Source organism: Epinephelus lanceolatus, chromosome 17 (assembly GCF_041903045.1).
Source record: "Epinephelus lanceolatus isolate andai-2023 chromosome 17, ASM4190304v1, whole genome shotgun sequence".
Lineage (NCBI taxonomy): Eukaryota > Metazoa > Chordata > Actinopteri > Perciformes > Serranidae > Epinephelus > Epinephelus lanceolatus.
The window spans coordinates 19,878,442-19,900,560 of NC_135750.1; the positions used below are offsets into that span (position 1 = coordinate 19,878,442).

Below are 22,119 nucleotides of genomic sequence, written 5' to 3' on the forward strand. Positions count from 1 at the left end.
AGGGAGGGCCAGTGAGAAAGCAAATGTGTGTGTGTGTCCATGAAACTGCTGCTTTTCGGGATTACACTTTTAATCTGGGCATGTGGAAACAGTGCCAGACAATCCGCTTCATGATGTCTCCTAAGGGGGAATATCACAGTTTACAGCCGGCCACACACTGAGAACAACAGCTTACGGAGACAAAGACAGTACAACACACCAAGTTTGGCCGGGTAGAGGGAATGCTGTTCTGTGCTCGCTTAATTGCAGGAGGATTTTCCTTGGACTGCTTATTTGAGTCTTTCTTAGCATCATAACTGAGGCTTCCGAACTACGGTGAAGACTCACTTTAGTTCTTTGAGCTCCCGCAAGGCATCGTTCTTCTGTTTCCTCATGTCGTCCAGATTACGCAGGGCATCGGCCAGATCGCTGACTGCGCGGTCCCTCTCCCGCCGCAGGTTGTCACACAGAGTCCTAGGGAAGGAGAGGAAAGAGGTTGATAAAGGCATGTACACTCCCGACTTTGTCAGGTGGCTTTGACAAACCCACACACAGACCGACCTTATGCTCTCCCTCTCCGCCACGATTTTGTCCCTCTCTTGAAAGGCCCAGTCCCGTCGACATTTGGCAACCTCAGCCTCCTGTGTGGCCTCCTTCAGCTCCTGGGACATGGCCTCATACTGTTTCCTCAGCATCTCGATCTCCTTATTGGCTCGTTCCATGTCCAGGGTGGCCGAGTCTTGTTTCTAAGGACATTGACATAAAAAGAATTCTCCCTAAACGAATACTCTACATGTGACATTCGTCATAAGATCCTTGAGTTTACAGTGTCTGGAGTGGAAACTTTCCAGGCGTGTGACTTTCAAACAAACCACAGCTCATCTTTAAGGTCTTGAAGTTCAAGTATATGTGGCCTGCAGTATGACTATTAAGAGGGCCATCTAGTGGGCAGGCAGAGGTGTGACATAAATCCGCTTAAGGGTCAGTTCCCTGACACACTGTAATCCACCACCTGACAGCTTCCTGGATGCACTAAGCTCTTTATCATGTGTCTAACCTTTGACTTCATGTTGTCAAATCTAAGGTGCAGCTTGTTACCTGTCTGGCCTGATAGTACTCTCGGAGCAACTGATCCCTTTGAATGATGGCCTCCGTCCGCTCCTTGCGGGCCACGTCCCTCTCCTCCCGGACCATCTCGATGTCCTTGCAGGCCTGGCTCAGCTCCTTCTGAGCCTCGGCCTTGTCCTTCACCTCATGGCAGTACTTCTCCAGCAGCTCGTTCCTCTCGCAGATGGCCCTGTCGCGGTCCACCAGTGACGAGTTCAACTCCTGTGGGGGGAACAAAGGGGGCGCAATGGAATGAGGGCATCTCAACACTGTGAGTCATTAATGCGATGTGAAAAAATTATTTGAGGGCCAATGCAGAGTGATCCAACGCTGGTTTATGAGTCTCTTTTGTCTGTCAACTAATGTTCAGAAACACTCTTCAAAAAGGAGGCGGTGGAGCTGAACTATTTCTGTGCAGTGTCACTGGAGAAAATGGCCTTTGATCCGCTGACTAAAAAGTAGATGCCTGGCTCAAGTCACGAACAGACGCACTAAAAACCTGACAGGTTGATATTAAATTCTCACAGAGGAAACAGTTCGCTCAGTCACTGTCAGTAAGAGAGTGAGTCTCTGTGTGGAGCTGTGATTGATGATTGATGAGTGATGACAAGAACAGTTTTATTCTAAATTTCTTTATATTCAGTTTTTGAAAATAAAGTATAACTTTCTCATATCTCTGCGGTAAATATGTAGCTGGAGCCAGCAGCCAGTTAGTTTAGTTAAAGGAATATTTTGCCGCAAAAAGACCATTTGTATATTAATTACTCATCCCATGTTATGTTGAATTTGTTAAGATAACCTTGTTTTTCTCACATGCCTCCACAGTGAACGAAGAATCCAAAAACAGACAAGTGTTCGTCATGAATAGAAGTAACCCAGGAGTGCATTTAGCAACAAAACTATAACAAAACATCCATTAAAAAAACTCACACACAACCCCAGCACTAAAATCCAGTCTATTTTTTCCAGTCATATGCTCAGTACATCCCAAACATTAATTTTCGCTAAACATTACTTTTTAGAACACGTCAGTACAAATAGTTAGCAATAGCTCTGCGACGACGTACAGCCTATGCTGTACCCTATGCCATTGCCTGACATGCACCTCCCCAGAAATGTAACTACATGTTGCAGTAACACAGACCTGTCCTGTCTATTTTTGTATGAACCATTTGTATGAACCATTTCCCTCAGTGGAAACAAAGCTTTTATTTACTTTCATGTCTCGGATAAGAAACAATAAATTGTGAAGACAATAAAGCCCCAACTGAACTTTACAGCACTTCACAGAAACCCCACCGCCGACTTGCGTTTTGGAGGTGTAACTGCAGAGTGACACAGACACACCACTGCACAAGTATAAATGTTCACGAGGGTGTAGGCCTCGTGCATAGGCTACAGTGCAGCTGTGACAGTTAATAAACAGATGTTTGGATATAGTTTTGCTGTTGTTAAATGTGGTCGCCTGTGACTTCAGTTCATGAAAATTGTTCACCTTTTTTTGGATTCTCCATCAACCATGGAGGCATATGAGAAAAACAATGTTTTCTCCACACATTTTAAGTAACATGGTGTTAATTATTTATATATAAATTGTAATTTTGGGGGTGAAGTTTTCTTTGAACATAAAGACTGAAAACTGGAAGGGCACAGCCATCCTGGATCTGTCCAAAGGTACCAAAATACATCTAGCGGTACCTCTAAAACTCATTAATAAGTCATATCTTGTTTGTTTAAGTCCTACAAGACATTACATCTAAAAAAAAACATTTGCTGTTTTATGGGATGTTCTGTGAGAACCTGTTTCTTGGCCAGGACCAGTAACTTCCTGGAGTTTCCACTGCTCGCCTTGCAAGTGGACCCAGGCTAGAAACAGTCCAGCATAGAGCCATTTTGAATTAAAGAAACAAGATGTTATGTGTTTATTAAGAGGTGCTCAGAGTAGATTTTGTTACCTTCAGACAGTGCCAAGCTAGCTGCTTCTCACTGTTTTATGCTGAGCTAAGCTAACTGGCTGCTGGATACAGCTACATATGTACTGTTTAAACATAAGAGTGTTATTGATTGCCTCATCTTACACTTGGCAAGAAAGCGAATAAGCGTGTGGTCAAACAAATATCAAACTATTCCTTTAAGTTTTTCATTCATCATGTCATTAATGATGTTTTTAGAAACAACATTCTTCATGTTCAGCCTGGCCAGTGACCTCTCTGGATATTAAGAGTGCATCCACTGACTTATGAGGTAAGGTTGTGTACATTCTTGAGCCTGATACCTGTCTTAGTGCCTCCAACTCCTCACTGGCCACCACCCTCTCTGAAGAGGTGTTCTTCAGTCGGGCCTCGGCTGCCTCCAGCTCTGTCTGCAGCTTGTCCAGCTCCTTGATCACCTGGTCCCTCTCGCTCATGATGAGCCGGTACTCGTTGAACACCGAGTCCCTCTCCTCCTTGTACTTCTCACAGTCCTTGGCTGCCTTCAGCTGCAAGTTCTTGTAGCGCGTCACCTCCGACTGCAGGCGCTCCATCTCCCTCTGCAGCTCCTTGTTCTGCGCCGAGGACTTGTTCAGCTCCTGCTGCACTGAATCAAACCTGGGAAGGGCGGAGGAAGATGATAAGCGTTTTGGCGAACAATTTTATGAGATGCTCATATTAAATAATGTGCTGCAGTTTGACTGTAGCTCATATCTGTGCGTGTTCCTATGTGTCCCCCTGGACCGAATCAACATTACAATATTTACTGCCTATTTAATTTTTTTTTGGAATAACACAGTGGTCTGTTTTATCTCATGTGGTCTGTTCTCTGCATGTGCGCAGGTGATAAATGCTTCACCTCCTCATCGAGGTGGAGCACTGCTGCTGGTAGTGCATGGCTGAGTCTCGCTGTTTGAGCAACGCGTCCATCTGCTTCTGCAGCCTCCGGTTCTCCTCCTCGGCCTGCTCCAGGCGGCTCAGGTCTGTGTTGTGGTTAGCCACCTTCTCACTGTAGCGCTTGCTCAGGGCATCATACTCCTTCTTCACGCCCTCCAGCTTGTCCATGGCCGTGTCGTACAGTTTGTTTAACACCTCTGATGAACCCTTCTCTCTCATAACCTGGAAAAGACGACAAGTCACATGAATTCAGTAGAAAACTGGTGATAGTGTTCACAATGTTGATGCAAACAGATGATACTGAACTAAGCCTGTATTTGCTGTGCCCCACCTTGGCAGCAGATGGCATCAATGTGTAGGTTGGGCTCTGTTTTTAGAGCACAAGCAAACCCTGTGCCAGCTTAAACAATGGCTTTTTTTTAAAAGTGCAAGTTCATTTCAAGAACTCCACTTATGCACATTAAGTAAGACTAAATGACTGGCCTGCAAAATAACTGTTTCATGTCTGGAGTGTGTCCTTCAGAATGCATTATTCACTCTCCGTGAGGCTGTGTATGTCTCATTACTGCAGGTCTTGCTGATATGGCCCTCCTGATTCCTGACAGAGCTGCTGTGACCCGAGGGCTGTATTGACCTCGTCCGCACAGCACACACAGTAAATGCACTGATCTTGTAGCTACATGGTTTGGGTCAGCGTGCCCTTTGCCCAAGCCAAAGCCCTTTTCTTCTGCGCTTGCCCTTTTCAGAATTGCTCTGTATGCATTTCCCTCTGCTTGGCTGCCCTGTGCTCTTAACCACTGCAGTGTTCCCATGGGTGCTGTGTGAGACAGTGCTTCGTAGTAGTCCAATACGGGTCACAGCACCCTTGTGCTGTTTAGAACAAAGTAAGAAAATATTGTTTTTTGCTCCAAAATTATGACTTCAAAATATAAAGAGGTGAAACCTCAGCACTGTTACAAGTATGTGATGCAGTAGCAGAGGGACAAACACTTTTGGGAAAAAGCAGTTTGATTTTGTGTATTGGCTCCAGCATCTGTGCCGTATCAGTAAATCTCCTACGGCGATTCCTGCCCTTATAACATCTGGATGGCTACAGCACACACCCACATGCGTGTCTCTGCCTGTGCTTGGATTTTACCTGCTGCTGCTGCAGCCGCAGGTCCGCTAACTCTTTCTGGTCTTGACTGTGCAATCGTTTGAGCTCCTCGCAGTTCTGTTTCAGGTGGTTGTGCTCTCGGACGAGTTGGGCGTTGTCCCTCCTGAGTGTCTCCATCTCCTCCTTCAGCTGCGTCTGCTCACCCAAGACGCGGCTGTGCAGCATGCTGAAGGGAGGAAGCGCACAGGTACATAAAGCAAGATACACTGTACATGCAAATATACGCAACAGAAACTTAGGTATCAGAAACTTAGATTTAATGTTTTTAAGACCTTTTTAAGATAATTTTTAACCAAATTTAAGACTGATTTTCAAACAAACATCTCTTTTTTATTCAAGCAATGCAAGTAAGTATATATGTGGTGCAGCAGAAGTAGGTTTTATGTAAAAATACGGTTATTAGAGTGAGTTAGGTTAATCAACATTTTGCCAAGCAAGTGTAAGTATACAGTAAAAAGACAGTATTAGGTTCAGTCTTAAGTTTAAAGATCTGTAACATCAGAAAAGTGGACTTTCATGCAGAAGAGCTTGACTCAATACGACAAAAAGTAATTTAAAAGTTGATCAATTAAATTAGATAAAATGGTTTTGGCAATTAAGATCTCACAGATTCAAATTTTAAACGACATTATGACTTTTAAGACCTATTTTATTATGAAATTAAAGACATTTTAAGATTTTTAGGACCTGCAGACACACCGTTTGATGTTTTTAACAGGGGCTTAAACCCAAACAGGATTCTGCATGTATTTTGCAACATGTAAACCTTAAAAAATAAAGTGATTTCAGTGGTGATCTTAATTTATGAACGGTATCCAAGAAGAGGACACTATCCGGACGGTTCTTTTTGGTAGATATACATATGAGGGAAGGTTGTGTAAGGGGAGTACATAGTATTTTTTAACACTGGGTGGTACTTGGACTGTAAATATACTGGGTTTATCACTTATTTATTTAACTGGTTGGTAAATAGACTGGGGATAGTTGTATTTTAGTTGTAAATAAATGTATTTACATCTTTGTCTTGTTTTCTGTTTTTACTTATGTTTTTTTTTATTTTTGGTTTGAAATAAAGTCATTAATTCATTACCTCTCTAGAAATTTCTGGCCATTGTGGGGAGTAAAAACCTTAACTTTTATGTTTGTAATATCATTGCTAACATCATTAATGTGCTTTCATTGGAGTGATTAAAGTCAAAACTGTATGAAGAATCCATGTTACCTACATGCTGTATAAAATGTCTGCCTGATTCGCAATTAGCTTAATTTGACAACTTATGTTTTGCTTCTGTCATGTTAGAAAATATTCCAATTAGCTAAACACTCTAACAGCTAATACACCGTATGATCAGTCTCTATGCTCCAGAAATTTCGCCTTGGCTTACGAGCTGTTAGGCTGAATAATTCAATCACATAAATGTCTCCATTTCCAAGCTTTTAAAACCATGCATGTCTTTTTTTTTTTTTTTTGTAGTGCCAATTCCCTTTCAATGTGAAAGCCAGCTGTAGCTCCGAGGGATGTTCTTTCAATTAGGTTAATTGCAACACCATGCCAGTATCTGCTACAATTCCAGTAAAAACAATGCAATAAAATGTAATTATTTCTGCGCTGAAAAGCGGCAGGTGGCAGGTGACACAATGTGCATCCTACACTTACATCATTTGCACTTCAGTAAAGAGTCCTGACACAGTCGCCACTGCTTTCGTATGGAAATATAAGCAGCTAGATGCACAGCATACAGGCATATTATGGGTAAATATTTAAAAGTGAAGCGCTGTGAGAGTCCTTCGTTGGCAACAAGAAAGGGAAAGGTGCCATGACACATCGCAGGAGAAATACTTACTGGTAGAAGTCAGCCTCTTTCACAGCTTCCTCACACCTCTTGAGCGTTTTGGTGTGCTGGTTCTGGAGCGACTGCAGATCCGCCATGGCCCTCATGCACTGGCTTTTCAGACGCTCATAGTCATGACTGGCTTTGGAATTTGGCCTTCAGGGAGAAAAGCAGCAAAGGAATCAATCCTCTATCCAGCAGCCTTGTGCTATAATGTGGCCGAATGCCACTCAGATAGGATGTAAAAGACTGAGCTGACCTTCCCCTTTTGTGAGAATTCATAAGATACGAATAAAATGTTCCACTGGATGTAAACAGCATTAAAAAAGTATGCAGTGATGTAAGCAAAGCAGCCTTCATATCATCTGTTGCACAAGAAACATCTGGTAACTCGAGCACATTAAACTTAATTAAGCAGCCAGTGTTAGAGCCCTCTCTCTGCGAGGTAGAGTCAACATTATTCCAGACAGCATTCCAGAGTTAGTAGATGAAAACATGGCAGCCAGGAGTGAGGACACTGACAGTCTAGAGAGAGTAAACATTAGCAGTCATAAACTGTATTCTAAGGTCAAAGTCAGTAGCTGAATCTGATGTGTTCCATTTAAGCAAAAAGCATCTATAATCACAGCAGACAGATTTATAGACATCGGCCAAATTAAAGTGTTAGCAGGAGGTTTGAAAAAAAAACAGTAACAACAACGACTTGGCAGGCAGGCCGGGATTTGCACCTGCAGTCGTCGAATGTGGTCCCGGGCGATGCCAACGCCAGACGCTTGCGGAGCTCGTCCCTTTCCCTGGTCACCTGGCGGAGCTGGAACAAGATGGTGTCCAGGTTGTCGCCGGATGGCCGGTTGTCGTTGATGGCTGGGGGTGGGGAGGACGCTTCACCGTTAACGGGCGAACCTGCAACAGTGAGCACATTACCAGAGGCTAGGACTGTTGATCAGCACGCACTGGAAAAGTTTCCCCCTTTAATTCAGAAGAGACACCCAAATGGACACATAACGTATCAAAGAGTAACCTTGCATCACATTTTAGTATTAGGAAGCAAAAGAGTTGAGCCCTGCCCAACGTTCAGGGCAGCAGCCGCCTGTTATATAATCTGCGAGGGGGTTTCCGTGACAATTTGCTGTAAATTTGCAGAAAATTAAGTCAGATCTACAAGACTACATCATCTGTAATCTCTGACATGAACATGAAAGGAGCAGATTTGGTACTTTCCGTGTGCTTCAAATAAGAGTAACCACATATTCTTTGATTAAATTTAAGCACTCGTGTTTGGAACACTGAGGCATCTGAGGTCTTTGTAAAGGAATAATGAGTCCACACTGAAATACTTCAGTCATAGTGGTTATTTTCAAGGAGAGTTCATTTTCTTTACCCTGGCCTTATATTTCTGTTACAAGATCTGTTCCATTCTACCTGTCGTGACTGAGATTAAAATTCACCTAATGGATTTCAGGGTGTCTACAGGTTTTAGACACTTAAATTTAATGCTTTTTGAGACCTTTTTAAGATAATACATAACCAAATTTAAGACAGATTTTGGACAAATCATTAGCCCTTTTTAGATAGGAGTTGTGCAAATTTGCAGGAAAGCCCAGTCAGTCTTCTTTCAGCATTGGCAGTATAAAAACAAAATCAGGGAGTGTGGCAAAATGTCGCCTACCTACTTTTGTTTATACAGAATGTGTGTTTTTCAGGGCAATGGGGGGCGTGAGCAAGTAACAAAACGTGTAGCTCAGCGTGTGACGTAACCAGTGATGTGCCGTAGCTAGTCAGTCCTTCGGCAATTCTCTCGTAAGTCAACCCATCCTTCACCGTCCCCGTCATCTGACGGTTAATGGCCTCTTCATTTGCAAGGACAAGAAGGGCGCACAATGCCTTGTCTCTCCAGTTGCTCATCTTTACAATGTCTGTCAGGTTTGCGTTTCCTTCTTGCTACTAGCTGCTCGCTAATTCCTGCTATCAGCTGTTTCCTGTTTATCCACCGCCAGTGGCTCGCATGCACGGCGTCATCAACAGCTCCTCCCACAAGTCTTCAACAGCCTCAGTCTGTTTAAGCTAAAAGGGTTACGCCAATACGACTACGAGGCGGAAAATTGGGCACCTCGGATCAACTCGCCAATCCGGCTCTGTGTGTCTAAACGCTCGCAGCTTGCCGGCAAAACGGCCCAACATTCGCAGAAAATCTGGCAGTGTAAAAGGGGCTACTGTTTTTGCATCCAGGCATTGCAGGTTACTATAAAGGTAAGTATAAATGTCAATATTACATATGTGGTCTCCTGTGGAAGTAGGTTTTATGTGGGAATATGGTTGCAAGAGTGGGTTAGATCAGTGGTTCCCAACTGCCCCAGGGTCCAGATTTCTCCTTAGTCATTAGTTCAAGGTCCACACAGTTCAATATATTCAGCATCATACTTGCGTTTGGCTGTGTCGTCAAGCTAGTTTACTGTCTCTGCAAAGTAGCTGTCCGTTAGTTATTTACTCTACAACAGGAAACTGCACTTCAATTGTGCCAGAAATTAACCATACTTCAAAATAAAGTGTGTTTTGTCCATTCAGAATGGACCAGCGACCCACCAGTTGGGTACCACTGGGTTACATGAATCGACATTTTGCCAACTGTTAAGTGTTAGTCTTAAGTAAAAAGATGGCGTTATGTTCAGTGGTGTGAAAAATGTGGACTTTCATAATGAAGAGTTTAACTTAATTTGACAAAAAGAAATTAATAGATAGATAAATAAAAAAAAATTCTGCAATTAAGACATCTTAAGACTATTTATGATTGTTCAGGCCCAGTATTTATAAAACTGAACTTAGACATTTTAAGGACCTGTAGAAACCCTGTAATTTGAACAGACATTAAAATAAGAATAATTTCTTTCACTGTGTGTCCTTGACAGTTTCCAAATACACACACTCTGACAAAAAAAACCCATCCGTCATTAAGGAGTCATTTTCAGCCTTGTTTTCTTCATTGAAAAGAACACCCACGGCAGGAAATCTGAGGATTATGTCCATCTTTGGCTCAACATTTGGCCCTTTTGTAGGTTTATGTAACACAGCTGAGTCATTTGGACCTTTGTCAACACTAGGGAAAGGCAAACATGGCTTCCTTAAGGAAGGAGGAAGACATTAGGAGAGTGTTTTTTTGTCCCAATGTGGGATTTAAAGGAAATATAAACTTCCTAAACTCTGTCCCTGAGCAGACAATCAGGAAGTGTGCTAATGTCAGCGCGAACAGCATCTCACAAGTCATAATGCAGCCGTGCAGATTTTTCCTCTGCGCCGTTAGCGTGTGTTTGGAGATAGTGTAGAAGCTGTCTGACCTGGCATGACACACACAGCATAACAGGCATCATGGGTCCTTATACATACCGACACTACTGAGGGAGCTGCTGCTTTCTGAGTCAGAGGGCATAGTGGAGAGAACGCTGTACGTGGAACCTGCCAAGACACAAAAGGCCAAGAGATACATTTAGATATGCAGCACTGATAGATTGATTAACCAATTAAACACCATCCTGGATTAATTGCCTGTATGTGGTAAGGAATTAATATTACACCGCCAGCTTCATATTCCCTGCACAGCTGTATGATAGATTTGGTGCAGGGGGTTTATACTTGGAATAATAACTTCAACGCTCCTTCTTAGGGGCTCTATATTATCACTCCAGACTGCCGTCGTCATTAAACCTCCTTTCCCTCGCTGTGCACTCTGCCTTGCTTTGATGTATAGTCCCTGTATGTTTCTGCTACACAGGCAGAATGTCACGGCTGAAATGGGATTTTCTCTTTTTATGTCAAGCACATAGAGAGAGAGAGGGGCAGAGAGAGACAGAGAGAAAATGGTTCTCCTTCTGAATAGCTGTACACACTGTTAAGCTGGGGGATATTTCACACGGGCTACCACAATCCATAGGAGAGGCTATGCAGGTCCCCATTATGCTGCAGAGTCCCTGCTCCAAAGGGCAACAGAAACATGGCCGACAACATGGACAGAATTTTTTTTAAAGGCTTGTGCTTATTGCTGAAGGCATCACCTCCTGTATTGTACGGTAAAAGCTCAGTTTGGATCCATATTTTCCAGGAGGAGCAGATGGGTTTTACTTAGATTTCTCACACATCTAAACTTGGCGTGCTGCCATAAGACACTGATCACTACAATGTACAGAGAGAAAAAAATGGGGAAAAGACACAAATGAGCTACTGGTACATGGCTTTTAGTGAGTACAAGCAATAAATGGTTCAAGCGTGTAGGTTTTATGTATGGGCATTTTTAGAAATTTCCATATTGGAATATTCATTCATTTTCCGTAATCGCTCATCCTGTTGGGTGTCACGGGGGTGCTGGAGCCTATCCTAGCCGACACTGGGTGAGAGGCAGGGTATACCCTGGACAGGTCACCAGACTATCACAGGGCTGACACATAGAGACAGACAACCATTCCCACCTACGTCCAATTTAGAGTCACCAACTAACCTGCATGCCTTTGGACTGTGGGAGGAAGCTGGAGTACGTAAGTATATGGTTTGAAATGACAAGCCAAGCTAAAATGCAGGTGGAGGCTAGGGTAAGCCTACCTTCATTATTGCACAGACCATAGGCAATAGTTATGATACGCAAGATTAACGTTAGATAGCTTGCACTGCACATTCATTTTGTTTATTTTGTCAGAATACTTCCAAACATCACTCTTATATCTGGTCGCCATTTTGTGTGTCACATTAAGTCACGTGACATCTGACTAGAAATGTTGAACGTTATCTGAGCATACCTGTGCAGATAGCAGATATTCTTACAAAGCAGTTACATCACTGCATTCCATCCAAAAAAATGAGCTTTTATTATAGAACAAGGTTATTTTTTATATAAGATACAAATTTTTTCTCTTACAAAGCAAACAAAAAGCAATTACTCCATAAGTTGTATTATACTGATGTCCAAATTGAGTAAAAACAGCAAATCTTCACGTTGACGAAACAAGACCCAGAGAAATGTTTTGAATTTATACTTGGAATATCACTAAAAATAATCAATTATAAAAATGTTTGCTGATTAATTTTTTTTTGTAAATGTTTTTATTGATTTTCAATGTTTTTATCCCGCAACAAAGACGCAAAACATGTATATTTGACATCAATTCAACCATTCCTCAACTGACTATAAAGAAAAACTGTTCACTGTGTTTACTGACAACTTAAAATCAGAATCCCTGATTCCATCCATAGGATTGCAGGTTACGAGATACACTCAGGTAAAGGAGGGAAGCTACCAGAACCTCACCAGATAATTGTATTAATCATTCAAATAAATGTAGAGAGAGAGGGGGGAAAGAAAGAAAAGAGAGGGAGAAAAAGAAAAAAAAACTCACAAAAAAACCCAAACAAAACAAAAATAAACTTCCGGTTTAGCTAATGGCAACTGTCAGAAGAGCTCTGTTGCGATTCGACATTTATTCAACAGTTGCTATATTTTTTACCCATCTAAGACTTCGAGAACCCGCTTCTAAACCCACTGTATCCAGTTCAACATGGGCAAAATGACCATAACCAAGGGCAAAAACAAAACGAAAATGAGAGCAACAGCAAACAAGATGGCGGCACTGATGACTGTCCAGCTAACAGCGACGCAGCACAGTCCACCGGTATCTCTGGCTGATACAAAAACTACTCACAAGTATGGAGGAGCGAATCATTGCCAATCTGGCGGCACAAATCTCATCCAATCATGCTTCTATTGCCAGACACGACCAGTCGATTCAGGATATTGAAACATCAATGAACGACTTCAAGGAGAGAATCATGATTCATTTCTATCTGTCACTGACGAATTGACCAATCATTTTAGGTCCAGAAAAATTCCAGGAAGACCTGTATACACTGGCAAATAATGGAGTTTTAAACCAGCATAAAACCAGCACAGTGAGGCACAGATAATACTAATCAAATGTGATAAATGCACGCCAAACACATGGACAAAGTCTTCCTGTGTGCAGGGTTTAAGAGAGCGGGGGAACGGTAGCTGGCTTTGTCAGCAGCAGGCAATAGATTGACGCCAACTGTTCTAGATCTCCATCTCTGTCCTTGCCTCCCCACTGGGTTTAGCTACAACTCTGGCTCCAGCCCTCAATGTGTGACAAGGCCAAGCCTAATTAACTATGAGCTCTGTGCGACTGAGCCACTCCATCTTAGGCCCCGCAGACAGTGGAGAGGAGAGGGGGGCAAGAGGGGAAGGCATGGAGCAGAGGAGGACAGATGAAAGGAGATAGCCTAACTAAGTCGCAAAAGAGATAAGGAGGGAGGGTGTTTGAGAGACAAAGAGGGAGAAAAAAGAGAGAGAGAGAGAGAGAGAGAGAGCGAGGAGCAGGGCGGAAAGGCTTTTAATCTGTTCTGACATTGCCTGATGCTCAACACTTTTACTCTGCGAAGGGCTCCGAGCACACAGCTTTGATTTCACATTGTTCCATCAGACATGACGAGAACCACTCTGGGGCTGCGCAGCATTAGTCCTGTACAATCAACACGGCTATGCAAAAGGCTCTTGCTCATTTCCATGGCTGCATTGAAAAGCAACAACTGACTCCTTGAACCCAGCGTCTGACTGACGAGCTCTCATAGTGGAAGACACTGAGAGGTATTATGCCATCTGAGCTGAAGGATTAAGTCTTTTTAAAATTCTGTTCAGAGTCTGTAAAGCTATGTGCCAGAGGAAGAAAAAAAGAGCTGTAAAATGCAGCTTCTTGAATGTTGCATGTTGTGGTTTGGAAACCAAAACACTCAAATAAATTAAAAACCCAGTAATCTCCACGGCTGAGGACACTCGCCAATCAGCAGGCAGCTATAACTCCCACGAACAGGGCAATTCTGGGACAATCCTCGGTATCTCACAATCTGATTTGGCTGCGAGGACGACTGCGTGCACCAAAATTCCCACATTTAGATCAGTGTCACGGGCTGATTAGTTAACCCCGCAAGCGCACCGATGAATGCAGTATAGATTTGCATGTTGGATACAAGCCAGCTATCTGGTGGTCGATGGGTCAGCGGCATTAACCTTTTCCAACAGGCTTTTAATCATCGATAGCAATTAGCACCAGCCACAGTCAGTGAGGCTGATCATTTGTAAACAGGTTCACCGCATCAATAAAGCAGGCATCCATTAGGGTAGCATGGATCTGATGATCTACAGTGGGGGAATCTGCTTGCCAAAACACAGTCAGATAAAACAGATCAAAGCTGAGAAATCGTACCCAACACACACTTTTAAAAGATAGACACATCATGGCAGGCTTTAAAGGAGCTAACAGATATGTATGTATGTGGAGTGAGCATCTACTGGCTTCCCTACACTCTAAGGTGAGAAATATTCCAGTGGAGGACCTGAGGCAACAGCAACAAAGGCCTGTCACTGTGATCTAAATAGGTCAGGGGAGTACTCGCCCTACCTAAGGGGTTCCACTTCCCCCACGCTCCTCTCCTCCACTCTCCCCTCTGCCTTCCCTCCCAATCAAGCGATGTGCTCAGCAACCAACAGTTGCTTCAGACAACCAGATTATGTTCTCCGGCACATAAAGCAGGATGACATGCGTTGCCATGGTGAAACCGGATGAGAGGAATAGTAAATTCTGCAGCGTGGTGGAAAAAGAAGAGCATGAGAGTTGGGGAGGCTTCTGGAGGAGAGTCTTATCAAAGAAAGATGCAAAGTCTAGCTCCCACCGTCGGGTGAGAGTAAATTATTCATCACTTCCAGAAAATTCTCTTATCTGACGATGAGAGCGTCTCCCAAAACATAAAAAACGTATGATTATCATCCTGATTGGACTCTGCTGCTGCTTCAAACTCCCTTTATCGGGAACGTGTTGACAAGCCTTGAAACTATGGATTCGAAGCAGCTGAGGCGTCTGTTCTGTTCCCAAGAACGCGCAAGACACCATTTTCAGGGCCACTTGGTAAAAGAACAGCATTAGCATTCCAAAAATAATACTGTGTGCTATTCTTCATTAGCTGCTGTCAGCTCTTCTCACTGTCAGTGAGCAGCAGTGATTAAAAAAAAAAAGGAAAAGAAAAGAAGTCACACACCAAGAGGCGAGTAGCGCCTGAATAGCCTCTGTGGTCTTTCTCCTTTTGTGTCTTCAGCTTCACAGCCATTAAACCACAGAAGCGCAAATAATAGCAACACTAATAATACGCTTGAAAACTACCCACTCATTTTACAGTGTGCTTAAGAAGGGCCGAGCAATGTGTCAGCAATAAGCCAGAGAGCATCTCACAACTCTAAATCCTGGCTGTGGTTCTGCTCACAGTATGGAGGATGTAGTTCCACTTAGTGATGCACACATCCCACCTGCTATCTGCTTAAACTCAGGATGTTCACAGATAGTAAAGAGGAAAGAGTGGAGAGGTGTCAAGGAATGTGGGGGAAAAGGGGAAAGTCATGCTTATAGCGCATTATTGCTGTTATATTATTATATATAACTGGATTAGGGTTGGGCAATATATCGATATTATATAGATATTGTAATAATTGACTAGATACTGTCTTAGATTTTGGTTATTGTAATATCGAAAGTGTTGTCTTTTCATAGTTTTAAAGGCGGCGTTGCAATAAAGTGGACTGTTCTAGCTGTTTTATTATAGAGCTGCAACAACTGTCAACTGTTAAACTAATCAGCAGCTAATTGGAGCCCAGAAAAAAAATTCTCTGCTTTCAGCTTCCTACATGTGAATATTTTCTGGTTTCTTATCGACAGTTCACTCAACTATGAAAATATTAGCTAGTTGCCTTATTCTATTATTTGGCTTTACCCACTTAGTCATTATATCCACATTACTGGTGATTATTATCAAAAATCTAATTGCGTGACCAAAATATTTTGTGAAAGCATCAATAGTCAAACCTACAATATTGTCACACTATCAGTAGAGGTATCAAAAATATTGTGATATTTGATTTTCTCCATATTGCCCAGCCCTAAGTTGGATTAACATCTAAGCAGTACTTTAATATTGTAGGTGGTCATGGTGGAGCTGATTTTAACTGCTGTTTCATAGTAGTGCGAATCATCAGAGGCCCTGCAACACGATATTATCACGATACATAAGTTGCGATAAAATATCATTGCGATTTCAAATATGATGAAATAAAATATATTCCAATATATTGTGATTTGTTACCCTTTTGTCTACTCCATTTGAATATTTTTTAATGCAGTAAATTGGAATGGTGGAATTAACTCTAATCATGATGGCCTACTGGCAGATGCCGACATAAAATACAATGCTTTCAAATGTGCACATCCATTGGTCAAATAAGAAAACTACTTTAAATTTGGTTACATGTAATACATGTTATTTTTATTTTTATGCAACATTTTCAAACAGAACCGTAAAATTCATCCTGCTTTAACTGGCTTGGAAGATGCCTACTTCGACTGAGTCGCATAATTAAAGGTCTAGTGTGTAAGATTTAGTGCCATCTAGTGGTGAGGTTGCAGAACTGAAACTTCTCCCATGTGCCAAGTGTGTTTGAGAACTACAGTAGCCAACGTAACAACATTTATCTAGAGCCAGTGTTTAATTTTTCCATTCTGGGCTACTGTAGCACAACATGGAGGAATTTGTGGGAGAGGACCCACTCCATGAGTAGATATAAAGGTAATGAAAACAGAACTGTTCTTATTTTCAGTTGATCATAAACTAATGAAAACATAATTATGAAAATGATATACCATTTCTGCCAATAGATACCCCTATATCCTAAATGCTGGACCTTTAAAGCTTCATCTTATCGGCCTGTCATATCAGCAAAAGTGCTTTATTTGGGGTGATGGCACTATTTTTTTTTTAAGCCTTTATCTGCCAATACCGATGATGTGCCGATATTATCACTCATCCCTAATCCTAATCTATAACAATGCATCATATTCTATAAACTGCATTATATTCCATAAACGCAGAGCAGCAGTAGTGGTGCCTGATCCTCACCACAAAATCTATGTGAAGTTTAAATTATGGTTACTGCATCTGCAAATCTGCTGGAAAAAAAAAAACCCCACAACATAAATTCCCTTGTCCAATCCCCTCCCTGTAATCTGGGACTTCCAGTGAGCCATGTAGTGGGCCAAACTTCTGGGGAGGCAATGACACCACAGTCCAAGATTCTGGGCAACGGGCCAGTGAAGCCTTGCTGCGGGGGTAAAGGATTGATCATCTGATTTAAGGAGTCTACACTGAGCATAAACATGAAGACATCTAACATGATGACTCCATGAGGCAGGATTACTCCACCGCACGCACACCGCCTGACTCACAGCTCCATGTTCATCTAGGCCTATGGTCAAAACCCACGCACCTTTCTCACTCATAGGTCCAAGTCTGCCCTGCGGCATGTCTCAAAATAAGAACTGTCTTACTCTTGATTGAAATGCAAGATGCAGACGCAGACTTATAGTCATTTTGGATTTGTGTAACACTCTGGGACATGAGGTGAAAAAGACGTGTGGAAGAAGACCTAAAAAAGGTCCTTCGCCTTGAGCCCAGCGGACCTTTCAGAAGTGCTGAGCAGCGCCAAAGTCCAAAGAAAAAAAAGCCCCTGAGTGCAATCCAGCCCCGGCCTATTATCAGCACGCCATAATGGGTTTCTCTCTGCAAAGAGCCCTACCTCAGCATAAATGAGACATAATTTTGTTTTTGAACAGCTTGTCTGTGCCAAGGGTTGGGTCAAAAACTAAAAGGTGAAAGATGTCTGCAACATGTCCTCCAAATGTTCTGCTACTTAATGTTGCTAGTACAAATACGAGCTAAAACACTGCCCCCCCCCCAAAAAAAAAGCCTGTCTGTGTGGAATAAACCCACTGCTGGAATTTGGGCAATCTTTGTGACATTCCTTTCATGTCTAATCACAGAGGAGGCTGTGTTGATTCAGACAGCATTTTCATAGTGCATTGAGATAATTCAGTGATTAAACTGCTCTATAATTTTTTTAAAAGGTCACCAAGAGAAAGGAGTCTAGTGCGGAAGAATAGTGCACATACTTATTAGTCGGAGCTAACGCTGCAGAGACGACAGATGGGCTTTTTCCTATTGTGTACCGCAATTATGGGGAACAAAATGTGTTTCACTACACTCCCATATAGCCCACCGGATGATATTAAAGCTTGGTGACACATCTGAATGATTCTGGCTCTTCCATGCTAGTAAATAATTGTATTTTTTTAATGAAGCATGTGCACCATCAGAAAGCTGCCTTTGGCATTAATGTTTTCTTCATATTTCTGACAAGTGAATCTCCCAGATGCTCTGAAACAACCCAGCAGACAGGAACCAATCATTGAAAAATCTAGTCTGTCTCATTTGGGCTTTGGCTCCCACTCATGCCAATATCAAAAATATGACCACTAATTGTCCTTCGGGGCACTCTGGTCAAAACACAAGCTATCGTGGCTTATTTGTCACAACATCCAACCCCAAAATAGTCAAGTGACATCTCTTGTTCTTGGTACCAAACGCAACAATCGTCAGCATCACAAATTTGACCTGGCATCAGGTGCCAGAGATTGGAGGACAGACGACCGCAGGTGTAGACAGAGCAGATAAAGAGGTAGAGAATTAAACAGATGGAGAGACATGGCAAGCAGAGAGTGGTAGAGAAAGCTGGGACACCATGATGGGAGGAGAAGAGAGGAGGGATAAACAGAAAAGACAGCAGAACAAAGCACAATACAGCAGAAAAAACAAGGTCTGGTAGAGGTGGGGGTGGTAAGACAAGGAGAAAAGCTGTTTATTTCCATGACTTCATAGCACTGGTAAACATTTAGATGCTGGCATTTCCCCCTACCTTGTGGGGTAATTAGAAAGTGGAGGAACATGTGTAAAACGGTAATGAAGTCCCGTTCCACAGTACAGCCTCCTGGCTGTGGTTCGCATATTCAGCATGTAGATAAACCTGCCATCAGACATTAATGCTTAAGTGGAAAAATATACAACTTCTACACTATAACGATGCTGTGTTAGAGAACAACAGAGTTGCAATGGAACAATAACACCACTGACGTGGTGAGAGTACTGAAGACAATATGTCATTAGCCTGCGTCACTCTCCAGCCTTGATTAGATGGATTCACTGAGCAACGTTATTGACCAAAAAAAACCATATACCATTAACACTGCTAATTACAACTCAACCAAGGCTGCCCACAACTGATGATTCCATTATCTAGATTCCTTTTTCAGTCATTTTAAATTAGAGCTGCAACGATTCATTGATTAATTGATAAGTGTAGGATTGGAGTTGTTGTTCAGGATCTGAAAATAGAATTTAATGGCTAGATTATTTATGTAGTTTTGAAAAGTCAAGGCATTAGAGTTTGAGAGTCCAAAGGGGGAGGGTACTGTGGATCTTGTAAACTGTCTTGCTATTGGTTCGATGGCTTCCTTTGTGGTGATGGACTATATGGGGAGACAGTAGGATATTGTCAAGAGAATGATTGCATGTAGGTATGTGTCTGAAACAGCAGGCGTGAGACATGGTCTGATCTTGTTACGTACAGTTTCAGGTTGAGCTTCTTTGTTAGGTTCTGATGTGGTGTCGACAAGTGAGATGTGAGTCAACTTGAAGATATTTGTAGATTTCTGTGATGGTTAATGTGATGGTGGTTAGTTGTGGGTTTATAAAATGTCAAAAAATGGTAAGAAATGTCGATCAGTGTTTCCCAAAGCCCAAGATGACGTCCTCAAATGTCTGGCTTTGTCCACAACCAAACGACATTCAGTTAATTGTCATAGAAGAGTATAAAAACAGAAAATATTCACATTTAAGACACTGGAATCAGAGAATTTTGACTTTTTTTCTTAAAAATGTACTCAATTTTTTTGATGGATTATTAAATTAGTTGGCGATTAATTGAATTGTTTTAACTCCTCTGTGGCAGCAAATTGAATATTTTTTCAGCTGCAGACAAAACAAGACATTCAGAAAAGACTAGATATCATCTCATTTTTTAATATTGTAAAATCATAACTGTTGTCTATTCATAGTTTTACAGCTTGCATTACAAAAAAATAATGTAATTTTGTGACCTTACTGGACTTTTACAGTTGTTCTATTATAGAGCTGCACAATTGTCAACTATTAAACAAATCGGCAACTAATTTGATAATCATTTAATCAGTTTGAGCAATTTTTTGATCAAAGAAAGTCAAAATTCTCTGCTGTCAGCTTGTTAAATGTGAATATTTTGGGGGGTTTTTTCCTCCTCTATGCCAGTAAACTGAAGATCTTTGGGTTGTGGACAAAACAAGACATTTGAGGACGTTATCTTGTGTTTTGGGAAACACTGATTGACATTTTTCACCATTTTCTGACTTAATATAGACCAAACTACTAATCGATTAATTGAGAAAATAATGGGCAGATTAATCGACTATGAAAATTTTTGCTGCAGCTCTATTTAAAATTGCTTGTTTTGACTCATCAACAGTCTTAACCAAATATATTCAATTAATAGTCATATAAAACTAAGAAAATCTTAATTCTTTTTTCTTGATCAGTACCTTTAATGTTACCATTAATCGCCTGCTTCACTACACTGTTGGCTTACTTAAAGCATGAGATAACTTGGCCCATTTCAACTGCGCCCTGCATTAGTGGTTGTACAGAGACACTGCAACGTAATAAAACTCACACGGACAACTCATAAAATGTGATCTACTCTGATGGCATCAATCACACCCAAGCAGAAACAGTGCTGAACAGCAGATGAACTGATGGCTTCCTCTACACACGAGAAGGGAATAACGTCAGACTAGAGGTCCAAAGAGTGGCGAGGGGAAAGAGAGTGGGGCGATGAGGTGAGTGGCAGTGTGCGTCACTGGGTGACAGACACTGACGCTGACTGAGAGGAGAAGAAAGTGAGGCCAGGTTCAGCCCATGGGAGATATTTAAGAGCAGCAGTCGTGACAAGAGCGTCAGGGTCATAACTCACTCTGTCTGTCCACTGTGGTTTATGGAGTGGGACAGAAACTGGTTGACAGAGAGGAGAGGAGAGCACCCCCCCCTCTCCACCAACACACACACACTGGCCTATGTCCTAGGCTGCTGTACACAGAGCAAGCTGCTGACTGGGCACTTTGGGCCTGCTCAACTTCTCAACAAAAGGCCTGTTGTCTCCCTCTCTCTTGCTCCCTCTTTCTATCACCCTCCTCTGTCTCTCTGGCGTGTCCCTCTGTTTAAGTGTGCGGAGAAACGAAACCACTCAGCGGGGGGAAAGAAATATAATGAGTCAGAGAAAAGAGAGGGAAAGTTAAAAGGGATGGACGGTGACTCAGAGAAAGAGACAATAAAGCAACGGGAAGGAGAAACCGAGACCATGGGAAAATAAAGCCAAGCAGACAGCAAGAAGAAGACTGTGGACGTTGCATCCTGTCAAGGGGAATTGTGTTGCCCTTCTCTCGGACTGACTTTAAATCACTGTAGCAGGCCCTCGAATCTGAAAAGAGAGGGGGGGATGTGCAGGTACATCTTCGTACTCTCTTCAGCTACTCCACTCCTTCAGGTATATTGTCCATACAGCACAGGGGGGGATGAGTGCTCAATCCCAGGCATGAAATCAGCTTGATTGCAGCCGCTTGGATTTGTGAAATGAATTCAATTCGGTTTTGAGAACACAGAAATGTGCTCTGCAACATCACTTCAGTCATACTCATTATTCTGAGTGAATGATCTGCTCTGCAGTTTAATCAGAGTAAGAGAATTGGTTGAAAAAAACAAAGGAGTGAGCCGCAGTCGCATGCTGATGCACAAAAACAGGCTAAATAATGAATGATTTGTTTGTATGTTCTCCACAGCAAATGTGTTGCCAGCGAAACACTAATAATTTACAGAGCATGAGCTTCCAACAATCGAGCATCTGTACACTTTTCCTTTGGGGTGAGGATGCTTCTTTGGAGTTTGGATGATTTCATAATGTGTGCGTGTTCGGAGGCTCAGCTGGCAAAGGAGGCTCATCTGAGAACAAGAGCAGGCAGGCAGCATGAGAAGAGGATGAGTTGAGAGCAGGTTGCTATCAGCAAGACTCATCACACACACTCATATTCCCTTTCTTCACACACCCTGCGTTGTTCACACACACACACACACACACACACACACACACACACACATTGGGGCTCCGAAG

The 22,119-nt window shown here is 42.3% G+C and overlaps 1 protein-coding gene across 4 annotated transcripts in view; it reads right to left on the reverse strand.

Moving 5' to 3' along the window:
* Nucleotides 1-22,119, reverse strand: part of dlg5a (discs, large homolog 5a (Drosophila)) — a 48,453-nt gene that overhangs the window by 23,846 nt on the left and 2,488 nt on the right. For 3 of the 4 annotated variants that reach the window (XM_033613221.2, XM_033613222.2, XM_033613218.2), the window contains exons 2-10: nt 10,323-10,391; nt 7,670-7,844; nt 6,954-7,097; nt 5,092-5,275; nt 3,916-4,175; nt 3,362-3,674; nt 1,078-1,308; nt 541-725; nt 328-453 (exon numbers count right to left, since the gene is read on the reverse strand). In XM_033613221.2, coding sequence (XP_033469112.2) covers nt 328-453; nt 541-725; nt 1,078-1,308; nt 3,362-3,674; nt 3,916-4,175; nt 5,092-5,275; nt 6,954-7,097; nt 7,670-7,844; nt 10,323-10,391 — 1,687 coding nt within the window. The remainder of the gene's footprint in view (nt 1-327; nt 454-540; nt 726-1,077; nt 1,309-3,361; nt 3,675-3,915; nt 4,176-5,091; nt 5,276-6,953; nt 7,098-7,669; nt 7,845-10,322; nt 10,392-22,119) is intronic. The other variant, XM_033613220.2, reaches the window with a different exon arrangement.